At 40.1% G+C, this 25,162-nt stretch overlaps 1 protein-coding gene across 1 annotated transcript in view; it reads left to right on the top strand.

Annotated features, from left to right (window-relative positions):
* The window catches only part of SLC35F1 (solute carrier family 35 member F1), a 417,064-nt gene that overhangs the window by 375,783 nt on the left and 16,119 nt on the right, over nucleotides 1-25,162 (top strand). Inside the window, exon 7 of the mRNA XM_064360759.1 lies at nucleotides 3,044-3,198. Coding sequence (XP_064216829.1) covers nucleotides 3,044-3,198 — 155 coding nt within the window. The remainder of the gene's footprint in view (nucleotides 1-3,043; nucleotides 3,199-25,162) is intronic.

Below are 25,162 nucleotides of genomic sequence, written 5' to 3'. Positions count from 1 at the left end.
GGACAACAAGTGGGACTTTCAGAGACATTGTTAATGTCCATTAACTATCTAATGTCCATCTGAGAACAGCCTAGAAAGGGCAAGGATACTGCATTCCAATTCTCAATTTAATCATGTGTTCGCTGGCTGTGCTTTGCTTAGGAAACAGTATATTCACACACAAAAACATTGGTTGACCTAGTTGTCAATTGTGATAGTACATATTTTCCACTCCTGTCCCCCACCTCTAATTTCTGCAGCAGTTAAAAATAGGTTGAGAATATATTAGCTGGAAGCATCCTAAGGCAGCCTGGTTAGCAAAGTGCCATCTATTTCTTTTCCTACTCTCCTTTGCTCACCAACTGAGCTTGTAAAATCTCCCCTCTTCTGAGTCCTCCAATTATATATCCAGCTCCCTACTGGACAGATCCTTTTGGATAATGCATAAGCGTCTAAAACAACACATTCAAAATGGAGCGTTTTATTTCTCCCCAAAACCTGGTCCTCTTTTGGTTCCCTCCATCTCAGTATATGGCATCACAGTTCACCCAGTTTCTAAATTAGCCAGAACCCATGGGCATCCTGCATGCCCTCCTTTTCCTCACCACCTACATCAGTCTATCACCAGGGCTTGTTGAGTCTTCACAGACCCAGCTACTTCCCTTCTCCACTGCAAAACCAAGCAAGCTACCAGCCTCTCTCGCCAGAACTATGACACTGCCATCATGCTAACTGGTCTCTGTAACTGGTCCCATGCCTTTCTCATTCTAATCCCTTCTCCACAAAGTAGCCAAAATCATCTTTTGAAAATGCAGATCAGATTCTTCTAGTCACCTGCCGCAAACTTCTCAATGGCTTCCTTGTACAACTAGAATAAGATTTACATTTCTTCTTTCCAAGACCTGCAAGGCCCTGCATAATCCATTCCCTTCCCAATTTTCCGGCTTCCCCTGCCCATTCTCTTCATTCCGCTCAGCCATTCTGGCCTTGGTCAGCATCTGCCACACTTGAGGCTCTGTCCCTTTCAGGAACTTTTCATGTGCAGGTTTCCTTGGCTTCTCTCATGGCAATCTCCTTTTGGTCCTTCAATACTGGAGGTAAATGCCACCTCCACAGAGTAGCCCCACCTCACCACCCTGTCTAAAGCAAGCTCCTGCCATTCTCTTTAAGAAGCCCTTGTCTTTCTGCATAGCATCAATGGCAACTCTAAGCTTCTAGTCTGTCCTGTTTTTCATTGTTCCTAACCCATAGCAGAGTGCCCAGGGCATAGTAGGTACTCAGAGAATAATGGTTGAATAAATGAGTGAATATGAAACATCAGAGCCCACAAGTCAAATGCAAAATGATGGAAGCATATTATTCTGGAACTTTCTAACCCAGTCATGGTATTTAAATCAGTGACACCTTCAAAAAACAAAACAAAGATAGAAGCAAGGCGCTGGTGCCTAGACTGTGTTCTGATTGAGGTTTGTTATTTTTAGTAGATTAATTTAAGGATGGCCTTGTCTCTCATCTGTTAGTCACAGATTTCTCTAAGAAGTACCAAATTTTTTTTATGTCTTTTCATGTATTAGTCATAAGTTATGTAATATTTATTACTGCATTTTTAGTAGCTTGGTTGAAAGGAAAATGAACTACAAGTAGCATGAAACCCACATACAGGAAAACAGTCTGCTTTTAGGGAATTCAAACTTCTGATGGAGAATTAAAAATCAAACTAATATTACTGTGATAGAATCTACACATAGGACTTTTATCTTTCCAAAATAGGAAAGTGGTTGTTCCCCCTTCCTCTGAGGGCTCTTCCACCACGCTAGAGGGGGCTGTTGTACTGAGTTTACTTACTTATGTTCAGAATAATTTTTTCGTAGATCTGATGTGGCTTTTCATATGGAGTGATGATTTGTAACCTTAAGCACTTTTCATATGAGCAAACCCAATTTATCTTTGCGTGAATCACTGGTCTTCATAATCAGAAAGACCACATATTCAGTACCTACCAAACTCCCCTAAATCCATAAAATTCAGAGGAAGCAAATCTGCCTATACCCCACACCAGACACATTTAATCAAGGATTCCTTTGGAAAGGTTATTTTTATCATATTATGATGCCCAGGCAGCCACTGAATTGTCACATTTACGCGTATCCTATGCCTTATTCTTTCAAGGTGGAGAACTGAGCATTATTTTTTTTTTACATTTGCATTGTGTCAACATTTGGGGAAAAACAAACCACAGTATAGATTTAGCTGTAAACTCTTGCTTGGGACCCTGCAAAATAGGGTACCCATGTCTAGGCTTAATTACAGAGAGAGAAAGAGAGATAGAGAGAGAGAGAGAGGGAAATTTTGAGGATGAGAGATTGGCTACATAGTATTTTAAGGGTATGAAAGCCCACATGTGAGAGTACACAGTAGGCCAGGATATGTGATAGAAGAGCAAGACTCTTTGTGTTGTGGGTAGGACAGAACAGATTCACGAATCTGGAAGAGACTGACAGATTATCCTGTGTTCCCAGCAATGAATTCATCCACCCAAGGTCACACAGTCAACATTCCAGTTCACCATTCTAAGTTCAGGTCTCTCTGACATGCAAGCTCTTCAACTTTATAGACTACGTAGTTATCCATTATTGTGGGCAATACATAATACAAAGCAGTTCTGTTCCTATTACTCAAATTAAAAATAAAGAAGTTAAAAAAAAGTTTAAAAATAGATGAGTGGCAAAAGCTAATTACAGCACAATTGGGAGTAAAATTCAAAAACCTTGATTCTGTGTTCTGACTATAGCCACTAAGAGGCACTCCTTCCCAGAAGAAGCAAAATGTCAGCTATTCAGTAAGAAGGAGAAAGTTCATTTTTCACTCTTAAGTTTTTATTTTTTATCTTATTTTATTTTTGACATGTGTTATCCAATAATAAACATCAGTTAATAGGGGGAAAGAGAAATGGCCTTGTGTGAGTGACAGGTGGTGTGCACTCTTCCCCCTCTTGCCCCGCTGTGGATGCCGAAGACACCCTGGAGGAGGCCCTAACGCTGCCCTCTCTTCACTCTTCCCCCAGGACTGCTCTACGTTGGCTTTAGTGCCTGCATGTTTGGTCTCTACAGCTTTATGCCCGTCGTCATAAAGAAAACCAGCGCCACTTCAGTCAACCTTTCTCTGCTCACAGCGGACTTGTACAGCCTGTTCTGTGGATTGTTTCTCTTCCATTACAAGGTAAGTTGAGTGAGTGCTCCTTTGTGAAGATGATACTTTGTAGGAAACAATGCATCTGGGTAGGAATGCCTGGATGTTAAATGCCCTGATTTTGTGTAGGGAATAGGAATGCAACTGGGTGTGCTAACCTCCATGATTTGGGTATTCACATTTCAGCTGTAAGACAGAGACATTTTGTCCTATGACACCAGTAACTATGGGCAATTAATAGTAAGGGATAAGAAACAGCCATAAAGGAAAGAGCTTTTGAATACTGGGGCAAGTTTTCCTGACAGCATGCAGCCTGGAAGCTACTCTTTTTCCAATATAAACCGAAGAAGAGTTGTACAATTCCCAGACTACAGCTGCAAAATGGATTCTGCCAAAGGCCTTGGCAGAGTATGTTCTCTTTGGAAAAAAGACACAATTCCTGCAGTTTCTGCTTTGCAGTTATTTTTATAGCAAATATGAATGGAAAATGCTAATGCACTAGAAATAGTTTTTTTACTAAAAGATTGGGGTTTGAGTAAAGGAATGCAAAGAGATAATGTGAAGCACCTGCAGTGAATGTATCAGCCCTAAAGAAAAGAAGAAACTGTCCAGTCTAAAGATGTCAGTCTCTCAGAAGGCAAAAATCTACCCACGTCTGCACCCTAGGGAGACATGACTAATTGATGATGGCACACTGAGGTCAGATCCTACTCTTTTTAACACCACACTCACTGCTGTCGATCACAATCAATTAGAATTTCCATGTGAGAAGATACCTCTTGCCATTCCTTAACTAGTCCTACACAGTAAGAGTTAACAGGGACTATGACCCAGTGTGAAACAGGCCAAATATGGAATGTCCAAGCAGATAAGACCAACTTGGACAGCTGAAAGAAGAAAAGAGACACTACTCTGGCCACTTCTAGCCAAGCGCTTCACCGGTGCTCTTACAGCCACCATCCACAGCACTCGAGTGTGGCCCGCTGATGGGGCACCTTGGTGGGCAGAGCATCTTCATCCAGATGAAACTAGGTGTGGACCTTCCTGGAGAAACAATAAGCTAGAAAGAGCATGTACTTGATATGACCAGGGGCAAAGCAGCAGAAGTGAATAATCAGAATTACTACTGAGAGAAGTGAAAGTCATAGCCAAGAAATAGACGGAGAAGGGCAGACACGGGTGGAAAAGAGGTTACAAACAAGGCTGGTTAGTAGCTGGGAGGATCAGAAACAGATCTGAGAGTTGGTGCAGGTTGAGAAAGTGGCTGTGGCAGCAAACAGGAATAAAATTCATCTTTTTCATCCAGCTTTATTGAGGTATATCTGAAGAATAAAAATTGTACTATATACAGTATTTAAGATACACAACATGATTTTTTGATGTATGCATACAGTGTGAAATGTTCGCCACAATCAAGTTAATTAACTATATCCATCGCCTCACTTAGCTACCTTTTTTCTGTGTGTGTGTGTGTGTGTGTGTGTGTGTGTGTTGACAATACTTAAGATCTACTTTCTTGGCAGATTTCAAGTACAGATTACCATTAACTATCATCACCATGCTGTATGTTAGGTCTCCAGAACTTACTCATTTTGTAACTGAAAGTTTGTATCCTCTAACTGTCATCTCTGCATTCCCTCCACAAGTCCCTATTTTATATGGAGCCTTTTGCCCAATACAGTGGCAAAACTGAGAGCTTAAAGAAAGTATCCAGGACTGGGCAATGTTTATTGTTTGCAACTTGTTTTGTCTGTATGGAACAAGCTGTTTCCCAAGTTACCTTCGTCCTCCTAAGGGTAAAAAGCAAGGTCACAGTATGTTCCTCTCGTGCTGCTCCGAACCAGTTCTAGGAAAACCAGCTTCCTTCAAAATCCCCCTCCTCACACACCCAGTCATTTTCCAGAGCTCTGGGGACCAACTGGCTGTGGGTTCATCTCCACAGCAGAGTGGCCACCAATGTTCTTCTCTCCTCTTCAGTTAAGCATCCACATCTAGTCCATTACTTGGTATGAGCTCAGTTCTTAGCAATTAATCTTGTAATTTGCTTTATAAGCTCCTAAACTAGAAGAATCCCTTTAATCTTCCTTAAGGAAAGATAACTAAATTCTATTGTTCTGCTGAGGACTGCAGTCACTGCTTGGGCAGTTCAGACCCAAGCCAGCTCCCAGCATGCCTGAGAGGAGTGTTCCTGAAAGTTTGGTTTCACTGGGGTTCTTGATAAAAAAAAATGCAGATTTGTGGGCCACACCCCTAAGCCACATAGTCGATAGCTGAAAATGTGTCTGGGGAAGTCTGGTTGGTAACAGGCTCCCCCTGTGAGTCTGATGCTCTCTTAGTTTGAGAACCACTGTCCTTGAGAAGAGTATGCTCGAACAGTGCCTGTTCCTGTCTGAGTCTGTCCTTTTCTCACACTTCCACTGATGTGGGGTTAAACCTGGGGGTTCCTCATATCTATAAGCATCAGGAAATGAGAGGGCTGATACAATGCTAATTCTCTGCAATCCATCCTCTCCTCCTATTGTTTGTATGTTACTACTCATCCGGATAAGTAACTTTGCTGAAGAGGAAACCATGTAGTAACCCGTCATTATGCCATCAGAAGGGAAGCTGTGTTATCTGAAAATTAAATTACTGTATTCACTAATTTAGAGGTATAATAGATATTTTTATTTCATACAGCAATGTTTTGGGGGTTTTTTTGGTATGGCAAAATACACATACATTTTGATACTATTTGAAAGATAAATTTTCTTAAAGCAAGTATTGATCCGACATAGTAGTCATTTTTTTCAAGTTAAGCTTTATTTCTATTGCCTTTCTTAAAATTAAACTTTGAATATAATTGTAGATTCACATGCACTTTTAAGAAATAATAGAGAAAGCCCAGTTACCCTTGCGAGCCCAAAAGTATCTGAGATAGGTCTCAATAAATTTCAAAAGTTTATTTTGCCAAAGTTAAGGTTGCACTCGTGACACAGCCTCAGGATGTCCTGACAATATGTGCCCAAGGAGGTTGGGGAACAGCTTGCTTTTTATACATTTTAGGGAGGCATAATACATCAGTCAATACATGCAAGATTTACATTGGTTTGATCTGGAAAGGCCAGACAACTCAAAGCAGAGGCTTCCAGGTCACAGGTTAGATTTAAACACTTTCTGATCAGCAGTTGGTTGAAAGAGTTATTATCAATAGGAAGGAATGTCTGGGTTACCATAAGGGGTTGTGAAGACTAGGGTTTTATCATGCAGATAAAGCCTTCAAGTAGCAGGCTTCAGCGAGAATAGATTGTAAATGTTTCTTATCATATTTAAGGTCTGTGTTGATGTTAATGCTAGTTGGCTTTTACTGAATTCCAAAAGGAAGGAGGGTATACTGAGAATGAGGCATGGCCAACTCCCCCTTCCCATCATGGCCTGAACTAGCTTTTCAGGATAACTTTGGAATCCTCCTGGCTGAGAGAAGGGGTACATTTGGATGGTCGGGGGGCCTTAGAATTTTATTCTTGGTTTGTACTCTTTTTTTTTTTTTGAGACGGAGTTTCGCTCTTGTTACCCAGGCTGGAGTGCAATGGCGCGATCTCGGCTCACCGCAACCTCCGCCTCCTGGGTTCAGGCAATTCTCCTGCCTCAGCCTCCTGAGTAGCTGGGATTACAGGCACGCGCCACCATGCCCAGCTAATTTTTTGTATTTTTAGTAGAGATGGGGTTTCACCATGTTGACCAGGATGGTCTTGATCTCTTGACCTCGTGATCCACCCGCCTCAGCCTCCCAAAGTGCGGGACTACAGGCGTGAGCCACCGCGCCCAGCGATTTGTACTCTTTACCTAGTCACTTACCCCTAGTGATAACATCTTGCCAAACTGTAGTACAAAAAAACCCACAAAACTGTAGTACAATACCAGGATGTTAATACTGATACACTCAACATACAGAACATTTCCATCAGCACAGGGATTGCTCATGCTGCCCTTTATAACCGCATCTACTTCCCTAACCCATCCCCAGCTCCTCAAAATCACTAATTTGTTCTCCGTTCCTATAAATCTGTCATTTCAAAATGTTATAGAAATGGAATTATACAGTGTTACCCTTAGGGATTGAGTTTTTCATTCGGCATAATTTCTCTGAAGATTCACTCAGGTTGTTACATACATCAGTAGTTCATCTTTTTTATCACTCAGAAGTTGTCCATAGTGTGGATATGCCACAGTTTATTTAACCAGTCACCTGGTGAAGGACATCTGGGTATCTCAACTTTGGCTATTATAAATAAAGCTGCTATGAACATTCATGTACAGGTTTTAGTATAAACAGGAGATTTTATTTCTCAGAGATAAATGCCTAACATGTTCAGTTTTTATAAGAAACTGCCAAACTATTTTACAGAGTCATCTATTGTCTTTTATTACAAAGAAATATATACCCATTGTAAGAAAGTCAAGAAATGCGGATAAGTGCTCTTGTACATTGGTACCATTTTACAGTGAATGTATATTTTTACAGTGCACATGTATTTTACAGTTTATATATTTTTAAAAAATGATGAGTTCGTGTCCTTTGTAGGGACATGGATGAACCTGGAAACTATCATTCTCAGCAAACTGACGCAAGAACACAAAATCAAACACCGCAAGTTCTCACTCATAGGCGGGTGTTGAACAATGTGAACACATGGACACAGGGAGGGGAGCATCACACACTGGGGTCTGTGCAGGGCAACTAGGGGAGGGACAGTGGGGAGTGGAGAGTTGGGGAGGGATAACATGGGGAGAAATGCCTGATTTAGGTGATGGGGAGGAAGGCAGCAAACCACACTGCCATGTATGTACCTATGCAACAATCTTGCATGTTCTTCACATGTACCCCAAAACCTAAAATGCAATAAAATATATATTAAAATATATATATATATATATGGGGAATTAGATAATCCAATGAAATTCACTGTAATGAGATTTGATCCTTATACAAATGTATGTAAATATATGTATATGCAAATGCAAATGAATGAATATATGGAAAGGAATATATATGTATGGGTACACTATATGAAGATTATATATATATGTTTTTCTAATTGCATTTTAGGTTTTGGGGTACATGTGAAGAACATGCAAAATTGTTGCATAGGTACACACGTAGCAGTGTGATTTGCTGCCTTCCCCCCATCATCTATATCTGGCATTTCTCCCCATGCTGTCTCTCCCCAACTCACCACCCCTCGCTGTCCCTCCCCTATTTCCCCCCAATAGACCCCAGTGTGTGATGCTCCCCTCCCTGTGTCCATGTGTTCTCGTTGTTCAACACCCGCCTATGAGTGAGAACATGTGGTGTTTGATTTTGTGTTCTTGTGTCAGTTTGCTGAGAATGATGGTTTCCAGGTTCATCCATGTCCCTACAAAGGACGCGAACTCATCATTTTTGATGGCTGCATAATATTCCATGATGTATATGTGCCACATTTTCCCTGTCCAGTCTATCATCGATGGGCATTTGGGTTGGTTCCAGGTCTTTGCTATTGTAAACTGTGCTGCAGTCAACATTCGCGTGCATGTGTCCTTATAGTAGAATGATTTATAATCCTTTGGATATATACCCAGTAATGGGATTGCTGGGTCAAATGGAATTTCTATTTCTAGGTCCTTGAGGAATCGCCACACTGTCTTCCACAATGGTTGAACTAATTTACACTCCCACCAACAGTGTAAAAGTGTTCCTATATCTCCACATCCTCTCCAGCATCTGTTGTCTCCAGGTTTTTTAATGATCGCCATTCTAACTGGCATGAGATGGTATCTCAATGTAGTTTTGATTTGCATTTCTCTAATGACCAGTGATGATGAGCATTTTTTCATATGTTTGTTGGCCTCATGTGTGTCTTCTTTTGTAAAGTATCTGTTCATATCCTTCGTCCACTTTTGAATGGACTTGTTTGTTGGTTTTTTTTTTTTTTTTTTGTAAATCTGTTTTAGTTCTTTGTAAATTCTGGAATATCAGCCCTTTGTCAGATGTGTAGATTGCAAAAATTTTTTCCCATTCTGTTGGTTGCCGATTCACTCTAATGACTGTTTCTTTTGCCGTGCAGAAGCCGTGGAGTTTGATTAGGTCCCATTTGTCTATTTTGGCTTTTGTTGCCAGTGCTTTTGGTGTTTTGGTCATGAAGTCCTTGCCTATGCCTATGTCCTGAATGGTTTTGCCTAGGTTTTCTTCTAGGGTTTTTATGGTGTTAGGTCTTATGTTTAAATGTTTAATCCATCTGGAGTTAATTTTAGTGTAAGCTGTCAGGAAGGGGTCGAGTTTCTGCTTTCTGCACATGGCTAGCCAGTTTTCCCAACAGCATTTATTAAATAGGGATTCCTTTCCCCATTGCTTATTTTTGTCAGGTTTGTCAAATATTGGATGGTTGTAGATATGTTGTGTTGCCTCCGAGGCCTCTGTTCTGTTCCATTGGTCTATATATCTGTTTTGGTACCAGTACCATGCTGTTTTGATTACTGTAGCCTTGTAGTATAGTTTAAAGTCCAGTAGTGTGATGCCTCCCGATTTGTTCTTTTTGCTTGGAATTGACTTGGCTATGTGGGCTCTCTTTTGGTTCCATATGAAGTTTAAAGTGGTTTTTTCCAGTTCTGTGAAGAAGGTCATTGATAGCTTGATGGGGATAGTGTTGAATCTGTAAATTACTTTGGGCAATATGGCCATTTTCATGATATTGATTCTTCCTAACCATGAACATGGAATGTCTCTCCATCTGTTTGTGTCCTCTCTTATTTCGTTGAGCAGTGGTTTGTAGTTCTCCTTGAAGAGGTCCTTTATGTTCCTTGTTAGTTGTATCCCTAGGTATTTTATTCTCTTTGTAGCAATTGTGAATGGCAGTTCGTTCTTGATTCGGCTCTCTTTAAGTCTGTTATTGGTGTATAGGAATGCTTGTGATTTTTGCACATTGATTTTGTATCCTGAGACTTTGCTGAGGTTGCTTATCAGTTTCAGGAGCTTTTGGGCTGAGACAATGGGGTCTTCTAGATATACAATCATGTCGTCTGCAAATAGAGACAATTTGACTTCCTCTTTTCCTGTTTCAATACTCTTTATTTCTTTTTCTTGCCTGATCGCTCTGGCTAGAACTTCCAGTACTATATTGAATAGGAGTGGTAAGAGAGGACATCCTTGTCTAGTGCCAGATTTCAAAGGGAATGCTTCCAGTTTTTGCCCATTCAGTATGATATTGGCTGTTGGTTTGTCATAAATAGCTTTTATTATTTTGAGATACGTTCCATCAATACCTAGTTTATTGAGGGTTTTTAGCATAAAGGGCTGTTGAATTTTGTTGAAGGTCTTCTCTGCATCAATTGAGATAATCATGTGGTTTTTGTCTTTGGTTCTGTTTATGTGGTGGATTAGGTTTATAAACGTGCATATGTTGAACCAGCCTTGCATCCCCAGGATGAAGCCTACTTGATTGTGGTGGATAAGCTTTTTGATGTGCTGTTGGATTTGGTTTGCCAGTATTTTATTGAAGATTTTTGCATCTCTGTTCATCATGGATATTGGTCTGTAGTTTCCTTTTTTAGTTATGTCTCTGCCGGATTTAGGTATGAGGATGATGTTGGTCTCCTAGAGTTAGGGAGGATTCCCTTTTTTTGTATCATTTGGAAGAGTTTCAGAAGGAATGGTACCAGCTCCTCTTTGTATGTCTGGTAGAATTTGGCTGTGAACCTGTCTGGACCTGGACTTTTTTAGTTGGTAGGCTATTAATTGCTGCCTCGACTTCCAACTTTGTTATTGGTCTATTCAGGGTTTCAACTTCTTCCTGGCTTAGTCTTGTGAGTTTGCAAGTGTACAGGAATTTATCCATTTCTTCCAGGTTTACTGGCTTATGTGCATAGAGTTGTTTGTAGTAATATCTGATGGTAGTTTGTATTTCTGAGGAATCGGTGGTGATCTCCCTTTATCATTTTTTCATTGCATATATTCAATTCTTCTCTCTTTCTTTTTTATTAGACTAGCTAGCAGTCTGTCTATTTTGTTGATCTTTTCGAAAAATCAGCTCCTGTATTTATTGATTTTTTGAAGGGTTTTTTATGTCTCTATCTCCTTCAGGTCTGCTCTGATCTTAGTTATTTCTTGTCTTCTGCTTGCTTTTGAGTTTTTTTGATCTTGCTCCTCTAGCTCTGTCAATTTTGACAATAGGGTGTCAATTTTAGATCTTTCCTTGCTTCTCATGTGGGCATTTATTGCTATAAATTTCCCTCTAGACACTGCTTTAAATGTGTCCCAGAGATTCTGGTATGTTGTGTCTTCATTCTCATTGGTTTCGAAGAACATCTTTATTTCTGCCTTTATTTCATTATTTATCCATTCATCATTCAGGAGCAAGTTGTTCAGTTTCCATGTGATTGTGCAGTTTTGAGTGCTTTTCTTAATCCTGAGTTCTAATTTGATTGCACTGTGGTCTGAGAGACTGTTTTTTATGATTTCCGTTCTTTTGCATTTGCTGAGGAGTGATTTGCTTCCAATTATATGGTCAATTTTGGAGTAAGTGCAATGTGGTGCTAAGAAAAATGAATATTCTGTGGATTGAGGGTGGAGTGTCCTGTAAATGTCTATTAGGTCCACTTGGTCCAAATCTGCATTCAAGTCCCGGATATCCTTGTTGACTTTCTGTCTCATTGATCTGTCCAGTATTGTCAGTGGAGTGTTAAAATCTCCCACTATTATTGTGTGGGAGTCTAAATCTCTTTGTAGGTCATTAAGAACTTGCTTCATGTATCTGGGTGCTCCTGTATTGGGTGCATATATATTTAGGATATTTAGCTCTTCTTGTTGCATTGATCCTTTTACCATTATGTAATGCCCTTCTTTGTCTCTTGATCTTTGTTAGTTTAAAGTCCATTTTATCAGAGACTAGGATTGCTACCCCTGCTTTTTTTTTGCTCTCCATTTGCTTGGTAAATCTTCTTCCATCCCTTTATTTTGAGTCTATGTGAGTCTTTGCATGTGAGATGGGTCTCCTGAATACAGCACACCTATGGGTGTTGACTTTTTATCCAGTTTGCCAGTCTGTGTCTTTTGATTGGGGCATTTGGGCCATTTACATTGAACGTTAATATTGTTATGTTTGAATTTGATCCTACCATTTTGTTACTGGCTGGTTGTTTTGCCCGTTAGTTGACATGGCTTATTCATTATGTCGTTGTTCTTTACCATTTGGTATGTTTTTGCAGTGGCTGCTACTGGTTGTGTTCCATTCCCTGTTTAGTACTTCCTTCAGTAGCTCTTGTAAGGTAGGTTTTATAGTGATGAAATCTCTCAGCAATTGCTTATCCTTAAAGGATTTTATTTCTTCTTCACTTATGAAGCTTAGTTTGGCCGGATATGAAATTCTGGGTTGAACATTCTTTTCTTTAAGGATGTTGAATATTGGCCCTCACTCCCTTCTAGCTTGCAGGGCTTCTGCCGAGAGATCTGCTATGAGTCTGATGGTCTTTCCTTTGTGGGTGACCTCGGCCTTTCTCTCTGGCTGCCCTTAGGATTTTTTCCTTCATTTCAACCCTGGTGAATCTGACAATTATGTGTCTTGGGGTTGCTCTTCTTGAGGAATATCTCTGTGGTATTCCCTGTATTTCCTGGATTTGAATATTGGCCTGCCTTGTTAGGCTGGAAAAGTTCTCTTGGATAATATCCTGAAGAGTGTTTTCCAACTTAGATTCATTCTCCGTCACATTCAGGCATGCCGATCAAGCATAGTTTAGGTCTTTTCACATAATACCATAGTTCTTGGAGGCTGTGTTCATGTTTTTCACTCTTTTTTCTCTAATCTTGCCTTCTCGTTTTATTTCATTAATTTAATCATCTATCTCTGATATCCTTTCTTCTGCTTGATTGATTCAGCTGTTGAAACTTGTGTATGCCTCATGAAATTCTCGTGCTGTGTTTTTCAGCTCCATCAAGTCATTTATGTTCTTCTCTAAGCTGGTTATTCTAGTTAGTATTTCATCTAACCTTTTTTCAAGGTTCTTAGTTTCTTTGCATTGGGTTAGAACATGGTCTTTTAACTCAGAGAAGTTTGTTATTACCCTTCTTATGAAGCCAACTTCTGTCAATTCATCAAATTCATTCTTTGTCCTTTTTTGTTTCCTCAATGGTGAGGAGTTGTGATCCCTGGGAGGAGAAGAGGTGTTCTGTTCTTTGGTGGTTTCATCCTTTTTGTGCTGTTTTTTTTTCCCCATCTTCGTGGATTTATCTCACTTTAATCTTTGAAGTTGGTAATTTCAGGAGTCTCTGAGTGGACGTTTTTTCTGTTGAGGTTGGAGCTGTATCTTTTTTGGTCTGTAGAGGGCGTTGCTGGGCTCTCTCGGGTTCAGTCAGGTTGCTGGGTGGGTGGTCCTTCCCTGGAGTTTGTTTGCAGGTGAGATTGGCCCCGCATTCCCAATGGCATCTCTCCTTCCCCAGCTGGATCTTCCTGGTTGCTGCCAAGCTCTCTAACGAGGGCTTTAGTTTGAATTCTGTGGATGTCAGGCTTGCCAGGCCTTATGATCTGTTTCCCTGCTTTCAACTTTGCCTCCCTCTGTGGGACGGTCCGTCCTGCTGGCGTTAGTCCAAAGTTCTGCCCAGGTCCCTGCAACTACTTGCCGGGCCCAGCAGGAGCCTCTGCTCAGATTTACATCGACAACCCACCGTGTCCCACAATCTGTCAGGGCTCTCGTGGACCATGGGTTGCAGGACGGATGAGGTAAGCACAGGATCCCAATCGGAGCACCGAGGTAGTGAGTCCTCTAACCCTCCAAGCCGGCTGCACATTTCAGGTGGGAACGTACCACCGCTGTCTTGATTTGCCCCCCTGGGTGGCTCTCGCCGTGCGGCTTCTTTCCTGGGCTATTTTCAGTGCGCTATCAGTCCCACCAAAACGAACCCAGCACCTCGTTTGGAATCGTGGAGTCCTCTAGCTCTCTGCATCTCATTCACTGGGAGCTGCATTCCTGTGCTGCCTTCTCACGGCCATCTTCGGCAATGCATATTTTAAACATCCAAAAAATGTTTTAAAAACTTCATTTGCCTTAAAGAGTTTCTAAGAGAGTCTTGCAGGCAATGCTTTAATTTAAAATCAAATAGTCATTGTTTGGAAAACTCATGTTTTGACCTCAGGGCCCTACTTCCTTGTCTGTAACATTGGCCTTAGGGTTTGCAGGTAGAGAGCCAGAGCAGAGAGAAGGGCAGCATAAGAGGCCCCAGGTTTCCCACCACAGTCAGGCGGGCCATCTCAGAAACTTGATTCTTTTTTTTTTTGAGACAGAGTTTCGCTCCATTGCCTAGGCTGGAGTGCAGTGGCACAATCTCGGCTTACCACAATCTCCGCCTCCCAGGTTCAAGCAATTCTACTGCCTCAGCCTCTGGAGTAGATAGGACTACAGATGTGCGCCACCATGCCTGGCTAAGTTTTGTATTTTTAGTAGAGACAGGGTTTCATTATGTTGGCCTGCCTGGCCTCGAACTTCTAACCTCGTAATCCACCTGCCTCAGCCTCCCAAAGCGCTGGGATTACAGGTGTGAGCTACTGTACCTGGCCAGAAAATCGACTTTTAAATAACATTTATTGAAGTTACTTTTATCATTATGAGCAAATTATGGTCAATGCAAAAGTCTTGGTAAATTTTGCAACATTCAAAAATGGTCATGGTGATGGTATGGGAGGGGAGAAGCAGCTGTATATAGACATATAAAATATCTTTGGGAAAAGCTGTGTGTGAGTGTGTGTGTATATATATAATATCCTTGGGAAAAGATACATGAAAAGAAGTATATTTTGGGGAAAAAGTATTTAAATCCTTTCCCATTTTTACATTGGTTACTTGTCTTTTTATTATTGAGCTGTAATAGTTCTTCAGATATTCTGGATGCCGTATTCTAACAGATACATGCTTTGCAAATACTTCTCCCATTTTGCAATTGTCCTTTTACTTTCTTGCTAATGTCCTTTGAAGCACAAAAGTTTTACATTTTGATCACATTTTTTATTTCTCTATTTGGTTATACTTGTATAAGCATGAAAGGAACCAAGTAAATGCCGCCACTGCCTTAGAACTGCCAGGCGTTCCCTGTTTGCTTCCATAGACATCTCCTCTCCTGGGCTGCGAGTAATAACTGCTAATTGCCTGGCAGCGCTCTAAAGGGATGGTTGAAAATCAGCCTTCAGGAGAGCCATCTTTAAACTAAATGAAATGTTGTGTGGAAAAGGGTTTAGCCAGTAAGCTTAAACTGAAAATTTTAAAAATACTGATGTGGCTGTGTGCAGTGGCTCACACCTGTAATCCCAGCACTTCAGGAGGCTAAGGCAGGTGGATCATCTGAGGTCAGGCGTTTGAGACCAGCCTGGCCAACATGGTGAAACCCTGTCTCTACTAAAAATACAAAAATTAGCTGGGTATAGTGGCAGGTGCCTGTAATCCCAGCTACTTGGGAGTCTGAGGCAGGAGAATTGCTTGAACCTGGGAGGCGGAGGTTGCAGTGAGCCGAAGGCACACCACTGTACTCCAGCCTGGGCAACAGGGTGAGACTCCAGTTCAAAAATTAAATAATAAATAAATAAATAAATAAATAAAATACTGATGCTTGGGTCTCCCTCACCAATTCTGAGCACCCAAGCATCAGAGGTTTAAAGGTTCCCAGGTGATTCTAGGGTATAGCCAGGGTTAGGCCCCTGGTTCAGACTTACTGTACCTGGCTGCAAGCAGGTAGAAATGGGAACAAAGGGTGAAGGTTATGAGCGTATTGCTAAATATAAAGACATGATGTTAACAAATAGTCGACTGAAAATGGAATAGACTGTCTTGGGAAGCAGGACACTGATGTGACAGAGTACGGAGGAGCCTCAGCTTCTGTGCTGAGGATTGGACCAGTGACCTAGTAACCTCTGAGAGCTCACTTGGCTTTACTATGGTCTACAATCACAGATTATTCTTTAACTAAATGATAATGTCTTTAAGCAGCTTTCTGGTCTGGTTATAAATATCTGCATGTCGGAGAGGAGGGCTGGTTTTTCACAGATGTTGCTTATCCATGCAGAACTAAATTACTAAATGAAGCTCGCCTGCCTAACATTGATTATTTGGGTTTTTTTTCACTTTCCACTCTTAGAAAAAATACATTCCTTTTCCCTCCCATTATTCCACTGTCTGCAACAGCTCTGCCTCTTACTCTGACTGCTGTGCTGACTGGACAGTAAAGCCCATGTTCCTGGGAAGCAAATGACCTAATTCTATAGTCATCTGGTTCTGAAAGGCATAGTGCTTCTGCAAACTCTAATCTTACATGACTTTGAGAAGTGGTTATGTATTTCTGTTCTTTATTACCTGACAACATTATTGAATCCAGAGCAGTAAATCTATAGCCATCCACCAAAAGCACAGGAAATGAGCTTGACTGGGCCTCAGAGACCCCCAAAACCAAGCCTAGGAAGAGACTGACATGGAGGCTTTTCCATTGGAGGGTGTACTGGCTTTTCAAGGTCACAGCTTAGTCTGAGGTCTACCATGTTATAAATATTGTATAAACAAGACACTGTTGAAATTGAAAGGGTGTTAGTTTCCTATGGCTACTGCAACAAATTACCACAAATTTAGTGGCTTAAAAAAATAATCCAAATTTACTATCTTACAGTTCTGGAAGTCAGAAGCCTCCTTGGGCTAAAATCAAGTATTAGCAGAGCTATGTTGGTTCTGGAGGCTCTAGGGGAGAATCCATTTCCTTACCCTTTCCACCTTCTAGAGGCCGTCTGTATTTCTTGGCTCATGGCCCCTTCCTCCATCTTCAAAGCCAGCAGTATGGCATCTTCAAATCGGACTCCGCCATGCCTGCTTTCCTCTTAGGGACCTGCTGTTATATTCACCCCACCCAGATAATCCAGGATAACCTCCTCACCTCAAAATCCACATCTGCAAAGTCCCTTTTACCTTGTAAAGTAACATACTCACAGGTTTCAGGGATTAGGATGTGGACATCTTTGGGGGATTATTATTCTGCCCGACCCAATGGGACTAGTAATAATTCTACCAGGACAATACAGGTATGCTGACTGGAAGCCAGGCCCGCTGGGATGTGTGGACATGAAGTTCGGAAGCTGTGTCTGGGCAATGAAGACATTCTCTGCCTACAGACACTGTGCTTTGTTGGATTTCCTAACTGATTTTTAAAGTAGTCCTGGTTTCTTGCTAGTATGTGATTTTAATAAAGAAAACACTAAGCGATGTGAAGAGAGAATAAACTGGAGTGGGAAAACTATTTCAGCATCTGCCACGTAAAGTGTGAATTAAGCACTATGGTGTGGCCAAAAGAGCATAGACTTCAGGGTCCAAGGAGCCTAGATTTAAACTGTAGCTTCTGTGTATGCTTTAAGTTATGTGGGCCAGTTACTTATTTCTCTAAATTTCAAGGTGATGAGATTTGCCTTATGGAGATTTAGAAGGGATTAAATTAGATAATGTATAAAAGGTGACCGCAGTGATATAGTTCTCTGATTAAACATACGTTTCAGGATTAGTAATTCCTATCTCATTCCATTTTTGGACTATTAACCTTGTTTTAAGATTTTGTAACTAGATGTAGTGCTTAACAATTTTGTATGAGTTCTCTCCAACTTCTTTCCTGTTTGAAAAGGCAAGCCTGGGGTCTCATGTAGAAAATATTGTATTAGTCATTTTCAACTGAATTCTTTGATTCCTTTATTGCTTACAATAGAATTTTTAGGTGACAACCAGAAATATAAAACATCTGAGGGTTGTTAAAGTAAAATACCCATCAGTTCTTTCACTGTATGCCATCGTGTGCCGAACATTCTTCAGGAAAATAGCAGCTGACATGAAATATACAGAAAATTCCTTTTTGCCTGACATTTAAATGACAGTGGCTTATTTCATATATTTACTAGTACCATGTCAAAGCTTAATACTACTGCAGAATTGTCATAATAAAGTTGAGAGTAATTTCATGAGAACACATTATTTTTGTAACTTTATTAAAACAAACTGGAAATTAATAACAAAAATGAACATCATGAGTACTCTCCAAGTCCCCTTTAAGCACTTCACTTGGGCCATTGGCTTATATGGCTCTCCATGCTAAACAGCCTGAAACCACAGATCATCTATTTGAAGAATATCTTAGGAAGGTATGGGGTCCATAAAACTGTTCTTGCCTCAGGAAAGTATTTTTATCATACAAATAATTACTATCAACAAAAGAGAGAGATTTCAAAATCATTTATCCAAGAAGGCAACTCCAGCTATTCTGGGTAATGTGATAATGTGAACTTTGTAGGATTTCATGTGCATGTTTCCATTAGAAAACATTCTGTATGTCTTAGTCTCATCTTTATACCAGATAATTTTTAAATAATTACTGTGAGTTATAAAATAATCAGAAAAGTTTTTAAATGTGAGCAGTTTGTGCTGGCAATCCAGGTGACATCCTATGAGGACAGGTGTAGAGCTCCATGATCCACCCTGACCCTCCTCGTCAGCTCCTAAAATTACATCCCACATGTGCCAGCTTCTCTTACTGTTTTGTTGTGGTGGTTGTTACAAGAGATTTGGCAAGCAAAGTTTAATGACCTGAGGTCATTATAATAACATATTATTATGCATTAAATTTAAAAGAACAATATCCAGATGATATTTATTTATTCTGTACCCATGATTTCCAGCCACTGTTTTGGTGCCTAACTTTTTATTTATAGGTGAAGATGACAGAAACACCAAAAATCACCAGGCAGATTAATGCAAAGGATAAGGTTCCAAAACACTAAAACTTCGTAGATAGCAATTTCAACCATCCTTAACATCTGAGTCCCAGTGCCGGAGAGTTTACAGAGATTGGAAACTTCCATTAAGAATGGAATCTTTCATTAGACATGAATCAGAATCTTGAGCCAAGCAACCCTGTTGATCCTCTGTGGCAGTAAGCAATCTCAGTAATGTCACTGCACTTGAAAAGCCAGGGCAGGCAGCCTCAACCTGCAGCAGCTGATGAGCATAATAAAAGATAAAAGCAATTCTTTACTTCTTGCTTTTTAAAATGCCCTCATAAGTAGCCTGTTTGTTTTCTTGTATGTAAAAATGACATCTTAAACAGCTATGGATGTTAAGCTCATAGTGCCCAAATGTAATTAGAAATAGGAGATTTAAAAATTAATATTTAGTATTTTATGACTCTTCAATACTTTTTAAAGTATTGCTGGTGAGAAGAGAATTAGGGAAACTGACATCTCTGAAGCCCAAAGCATTTCACATGGAATACCAAGGAGAAAGAGCAATGAATGTTTGACTTTGGCTTTCCCCTGCACAGTAACGGTACAGCTTTTGAGTTTCCATCTTACTGAATACGTTAGGGTAAGTGTTGCTAGCTTCTAGCAGTGGGGAAGGGATGTATTTCCATGCAACCATTCAGGAACTCAGGTGCCTTTCATTTTGTGGCTCTGCCATCCTCTAAAGCAGGAGTCAGAAAACCCTAACCTCTGAGCCACCCCCTATTTTGGTAAATAAAGTTCTGTTGGCGCACAGCCATGCCTATTTCTTCACATGTTATCCATGGCTGCTTTTGTGCTACAATGGCAGTGTTGAGTAGTTATGACAGAGTATAAATGTCATAATAAATGCAAAATAGTTAGTACTGTCTAGCTCTTTAAGAAGTTTGCCCATCTCTGGGGTAGGCACTTGGAGTCCTCTGTAGGACTCCTTATTAGGCATCCTGGAGACTTTTATGCTTGTGTCTAGAGTGGTGTATCTAGCCCCTCCCATTCTCTTGGCCAGAACTCAGTCACATGGCCACACCTGATAATTGCAAGGGAGGCTGGGAAATGTAGTCAAGCTATGCAGGAAGAAAAAGAAATGGGTTTAGTGAACAAGTAGTTGGTCTCTGCTACATTAGCAGTTTCCATTTACCTGAAATATGAGAAGGATTAGAGAAGCTGGGAATACATTGTGAGGCAAGCCCAGAATTATAGCCAGAAGCCAAAGTTCCTTCTACATAAATCTATTTGTGAACTCCACATCACAAAACAAATATTTTGAACTCACGTCATCAGGATAAGCTGTGAGGAAAGATTGAACAGACTAGAGGTATTGCAGAAGTTTCAAATGGAAAGGCTTGTGATTGGATTGGGGTGTAGCCAGGAAAAAACAGCTAGTTGTCTCCCAGGATAATGCCTGGGATGTGTTTGTCACCAAAGTGAACAGCCCAGCCACATCTTGCCCATTCAGTCACCTAATTTTGTCAGCAGATCTGTTTGGATCCATCTTCCATGGACCAGAATACTAATAAACCAAGCTCATAGAAATCAGATATCAGTTTGCTAAGATATGAAAGAAAGAGTGGCTCGAACATTAAAGGCTGAAGCAGAGCCACTACTCTACACATCTCTAGGGGCCACCAAGGACTGAAGACTTTTTTCAACTCTATATTTAAAGTTTTGAGAGTTTTGATTTACTCTCTTCCATGAAAGATGATTAACACTGTCCTCCTTTATTTCCTGACTTTTACTATGTTGTTTTTATATTGTCAATATTTTAATAGTTAATTTCTATAAATATAATCCCTATGGTTTTTAAACCATATTTCCACACTTACTACATTTGCTTTACCACCAGTCTCTGAAATATAGATTCTTCTTTTCTGAATGTATTTTAATTAGTCCCTTTGTAGGCTGGATTTTATCACTACTGGTATTGTCAGGAAGCAGGACAGCTATGTATGGTTGTACAGGCTGTGCACAGTGCAGTTTGTCCATTTGTAGAGAATATGTTTCCTATAATGAGAAAGCAGATGGTCATCAAGCGTCTTGTTTCACTGCAGAAGTGCCATTGGGTTAGCAATGAGTCTACCAGGAAGTGTTCATAGGGGTTGCATTTCTAAGTCTTTACTTCTTTGAAAACATTTCTAGTCTTTCAATTCAAAGGATAACTCTATCCTAGGTTGTATTTTCTTTTTCTCAGAACTTTGTGAGAACATATGTATATATAAAGTTGAGCACTGCATCCTGGATGTTTGTTCCCTCAAAATATCATGTTGAAATGTAATCTGCAATGTTGGAGGTAGGGCCTCGTGGGAGGTGTTTGAGTCATGGGGGCAGATTCCTCATCAATGGCTTGGTGCCATCTTCATGGTAATGACTACATTCTTGCTCTGTGAGTTCACGTGAGATCTGGTTATTTAAAAGCATCTGGGGCATCCTCTTTGCTCTCTTGCTCCCTCTCTCGTTATGTGACATTCCTGTACCTACTTCACTTCTGCCATGATTGTAAGTTTCCTGAGGCCCTCACCAGAAGCCAAGCAAATGCTGGTACCATGCTTATACAGCCTACAGAATCATGAGCCAAAATAAACCTCTTTTATTTATAATTATAAATTATTCAGTCTCAGATATTCCTTTATAGCAATGCAAATGGACTAATACACACCCAGTCCTTTTTCAATATCATGAGTCACTGGATTTTATCATGTAAGGAGTTATGTGACTTACTTTTCAAAAAAAGAGCTCACAAGTAGTATATCTCAGGGTTCTCTTTGCCTGACAACATCACGAATGTCTTTACATTTGTAGGTCTCTTGACCTATGACCCATCCCACTCTCAGGAGTATAATCCCCTTGTGACCTTATTTCCCCTTGAACTAGGGGAGCTCAATTGCTCCTCTAGTCCACCACAAATCTCCAGATAATGGTAAGCCCCAATGATTCCCTACACCTCCAAGAATCTTAGGAAGTACATAATGGTTTCTATTCCTGACATTATTTTCTTGACTGTTTCCTGAGTTCACCCAAACAGCACTTCAATCAATCCTCTCCAAATTGCAAAGTTCTCTGTTAATCCCCAGAGCCAGCCAACTCCACTTCTTTCTGCTGAGTGACTTCTGGTAGGCAGTGCTGCGTTAGCAACAATGCTGAGTCATACTAGAATCTCCTAGACTATCCCTTGACTAACTTTTCAAAGTTTATGCCATACAATTATACCCCTTTTCTTATTTGGTTGCTACCAAAACATTGGCTGGTTTTGACTTTAGAGTTCATTCCGTTACACACTGCTCTGCTCTGACATCTTTACTCAGAAATACTTTTATTGGGCTGGCATGGTGGCTTATGCCTATAATCCCAGCACTTTGGGAGGCCGGGGTGGGAAAATTGCTTGAGCCTAGGAGCTGAGACCAGCCTGGGCAACATAAGGAGACCTCATCTCTACAAATATATATGTTTTTAAATTATCCAGGCATGGTGACATGCAACTGTGGTCCCACATACTTGGGAGGCTAAGGTGGGAGGATCACTACAGCCTTGGGGGTCAAGGCTGCAGTGAGCCATGATCACACCACTGCACACCAGTCTAGGCAAACAGAGTGAGACCCTATCTCAAAAACAAACAAACCAAACCTTTTATTGGCATAGTCACATGCATACTTTCATATATAAACATTTAAGCAGGCAAGTGTTTGTGTCCATAGAGACATGTCTGAAAGGATGTTTATGAAAATGTAAATGTTTCCAAGGGCAGGCAGAATGGCAGCATTGTCATGAGTTGTTAACAGCATGGCCGTGAATTCCAGCTCCACCTCCTACCAAGGGGTCCATAAACTTGTTGTGCCATGGTTCCGTTTGGCAGTCAGATGAAGCCTAGAAATCGCTTCTAATAATGTTTTTAAATGCATAAAATAAAATACTTGGGATTGCAAAACCAACTATATTAAAATAACATTATCAGAATATTTTTAAAGTGATATAGTAATAAATCACAATATCTAGAAGCAGATCTATTAACTACTGTCATTTCAAAGCAGTGATTAGCATAAGAGATATTTGGAGAGCTCTGCAGTGATTGTAGTGTGAAGTAAAAATATACACTGTATATGATTTATCTTGATGGAAAAGACTAAAGTGCTTCTAGTACTACTGAAGCTCAATGCCTACATTTGCAATTGAAGAATTTCTAAATGTCAGTTAGAGGTCAGTGAAAATAAGGGTCCAGGTTTCTCATCCAGGTTCACATACCCCATGAATTCTATACAGGGACCCCTGGTTAAGAATCCCTGAAACAACCAGTTACACAGCCTTGTGCAAAAGTTACATCACTAAACTGCAATTTTCCCACCAAATGCGGGTCATAATAGTATTTCTCTCATAAGATTAATTGTGAAGCATAAATAAAATAGTACATGTAAATCACTTACTGCAGTATCTGGCACAGTGAATGTTCAGCAAATAATGCTGTTATTAAGGCTGGTAGAATTGTTAGTACTATCAGCCCTCTGTATCCATGGGTTCCACATCCATGGATTCAACCAACCATGGATTGAAAGTAATTAAGGAGAAAAAAATTGCATCTGTACTGAACCTTATACAGACCTTTTTTCTTTTCATTATTCCATAAATAACACAAAATAACAACTTTTTATATAGCATCTGTATCGTAGTGGGTATATTGTAATGGGTATTATATGTAATCTACAGCTGATTTAAAGTATACAGGAAGTCATATACAAATACTACACCACTTTATATGGGGGACTTGAGCATCCCCAGATTTTGGTATCCAAGAGATTCTGGAACCAATTCCCCATGGATACTGAGTGATGACTATACTTATATTTCGTGTTCTTCACACTTTTAAGTATTGCATATATTATGTATTGCTAAAATACGATATGAACATTTGTTACATTTACTTTTATAATCACAAAATAATAAAATTATTTTCAGTTTGAAAACAAAGCTAGCAATTCCCTTGAATAAGAAGGAAATCTAAATAGGAATCTCTGCCATTGAAAAAATGGACAAAATTATAACAGACACTGGTTAGAAGATTAAAATTGTTTATGATCAGTTTTAATTGACAAAATATGAACAAAAAATCTAAGTTTTTGTTTCTTTAAAAGCTCTTCACTCATTTAAAAGCTTTTCACTCATTCGATTGCTAAGTACTAAATTACAGTCATAGGCCCAGTTTCCTTCTCATTTGAATTATTTTAAAATTGAGTTTATTTTTTAAATAAACACCTTATAACCATTCCGTGAGGCCTCAGGTTTACCAATGTGACTCAGTTTAATTGGAATATACATGTTGGTGACCAGTTTCACACCCAGTTCCTTTTGGATGCTCATGGAACCAGGCATTCCAGGTGTAGGAGTGTAGCTGTGTCCCATTGCTCTGTGGAGGTTTCAGTAGTTATGAATTCTACTGGTGTTTCGTTTGTGTTCCAACCAATTCTGTCTTCAGATGAAAGGACTGGCTTTATGTTGGAAGTCAGGACTAAGTTGCAGCCCTACAGGCCTTGTGGGGCTCCTTCTCTGTTGGGTGCTGTGTCTCTGGTGCCTACTGCAGAGCCTGGCACAATAGGTGTTTGGTAATTATTTTTTGAATGAAAGTTTTATTTTCACAGGAAACATTGAAGTTTAATCTTTACTTTCTAGGCTGAACATTATCTAGAAATTTTCACATTGGAAGCCAGAAAGATTTTGATCAATGTTGAGTCTATGTCTAAGTTGATGAAATCGGCTGAAAAAAAAAATTCAGATCCCATGCAATAGGGAACCACTGTCTTGATTCATTCTTTGATTGAATTGATGGATTGCTTAAGGAACATCTCAAGGAAACATGGAAATCAGAAAAATCAGTTAAATACCATCATAACTGTATGCAGTGTAAGGGGAGTATGGAGAAATGGAGCTCACATTAAAGGCTGAACATTAAAGGTCTATTGGTAGACCAGCAGTCAGCAAACTTTTGCATGAAGGGCCAGATTATAAATATTTTAGGCTTTGCAGGCCATAGGGTCTCCATCACAACTATATAGCTTTGCCATGGACATGGCTGAGCTCCAGTAAAACTTTATTCACAATACCAGGTAGATGCCAGATTTGTTAGTTTTCTGACCCTCAATGTAGACTGTAACTGTCCTTGCAAAATTTTCTTTAGTCTTTGGCGCCAGGAAACAACCATTTCCTCACAAAGTGTGTCA

The sequence above is a fragment of the Aotus nancymaae genome, unplaced genomic scaffold (assembly GCF_030222135.1).
Source record: "Aotus nancymaae isolate 86718 unplaced genomic scaffold, 86718_ANA_hifiasm-v0.15.2.pri h1tg000040l, whole genome shotgun sequence".
Classification (NCBI taxonomy): Eukaryota; Metazoa; Chordata; class Mammalia; order Primates; family Aotidae; genus Aotus; species Aotus nancymaae.
This window is presented reverse-complemented; position numbering and strand designations above follow the sequence as displayed.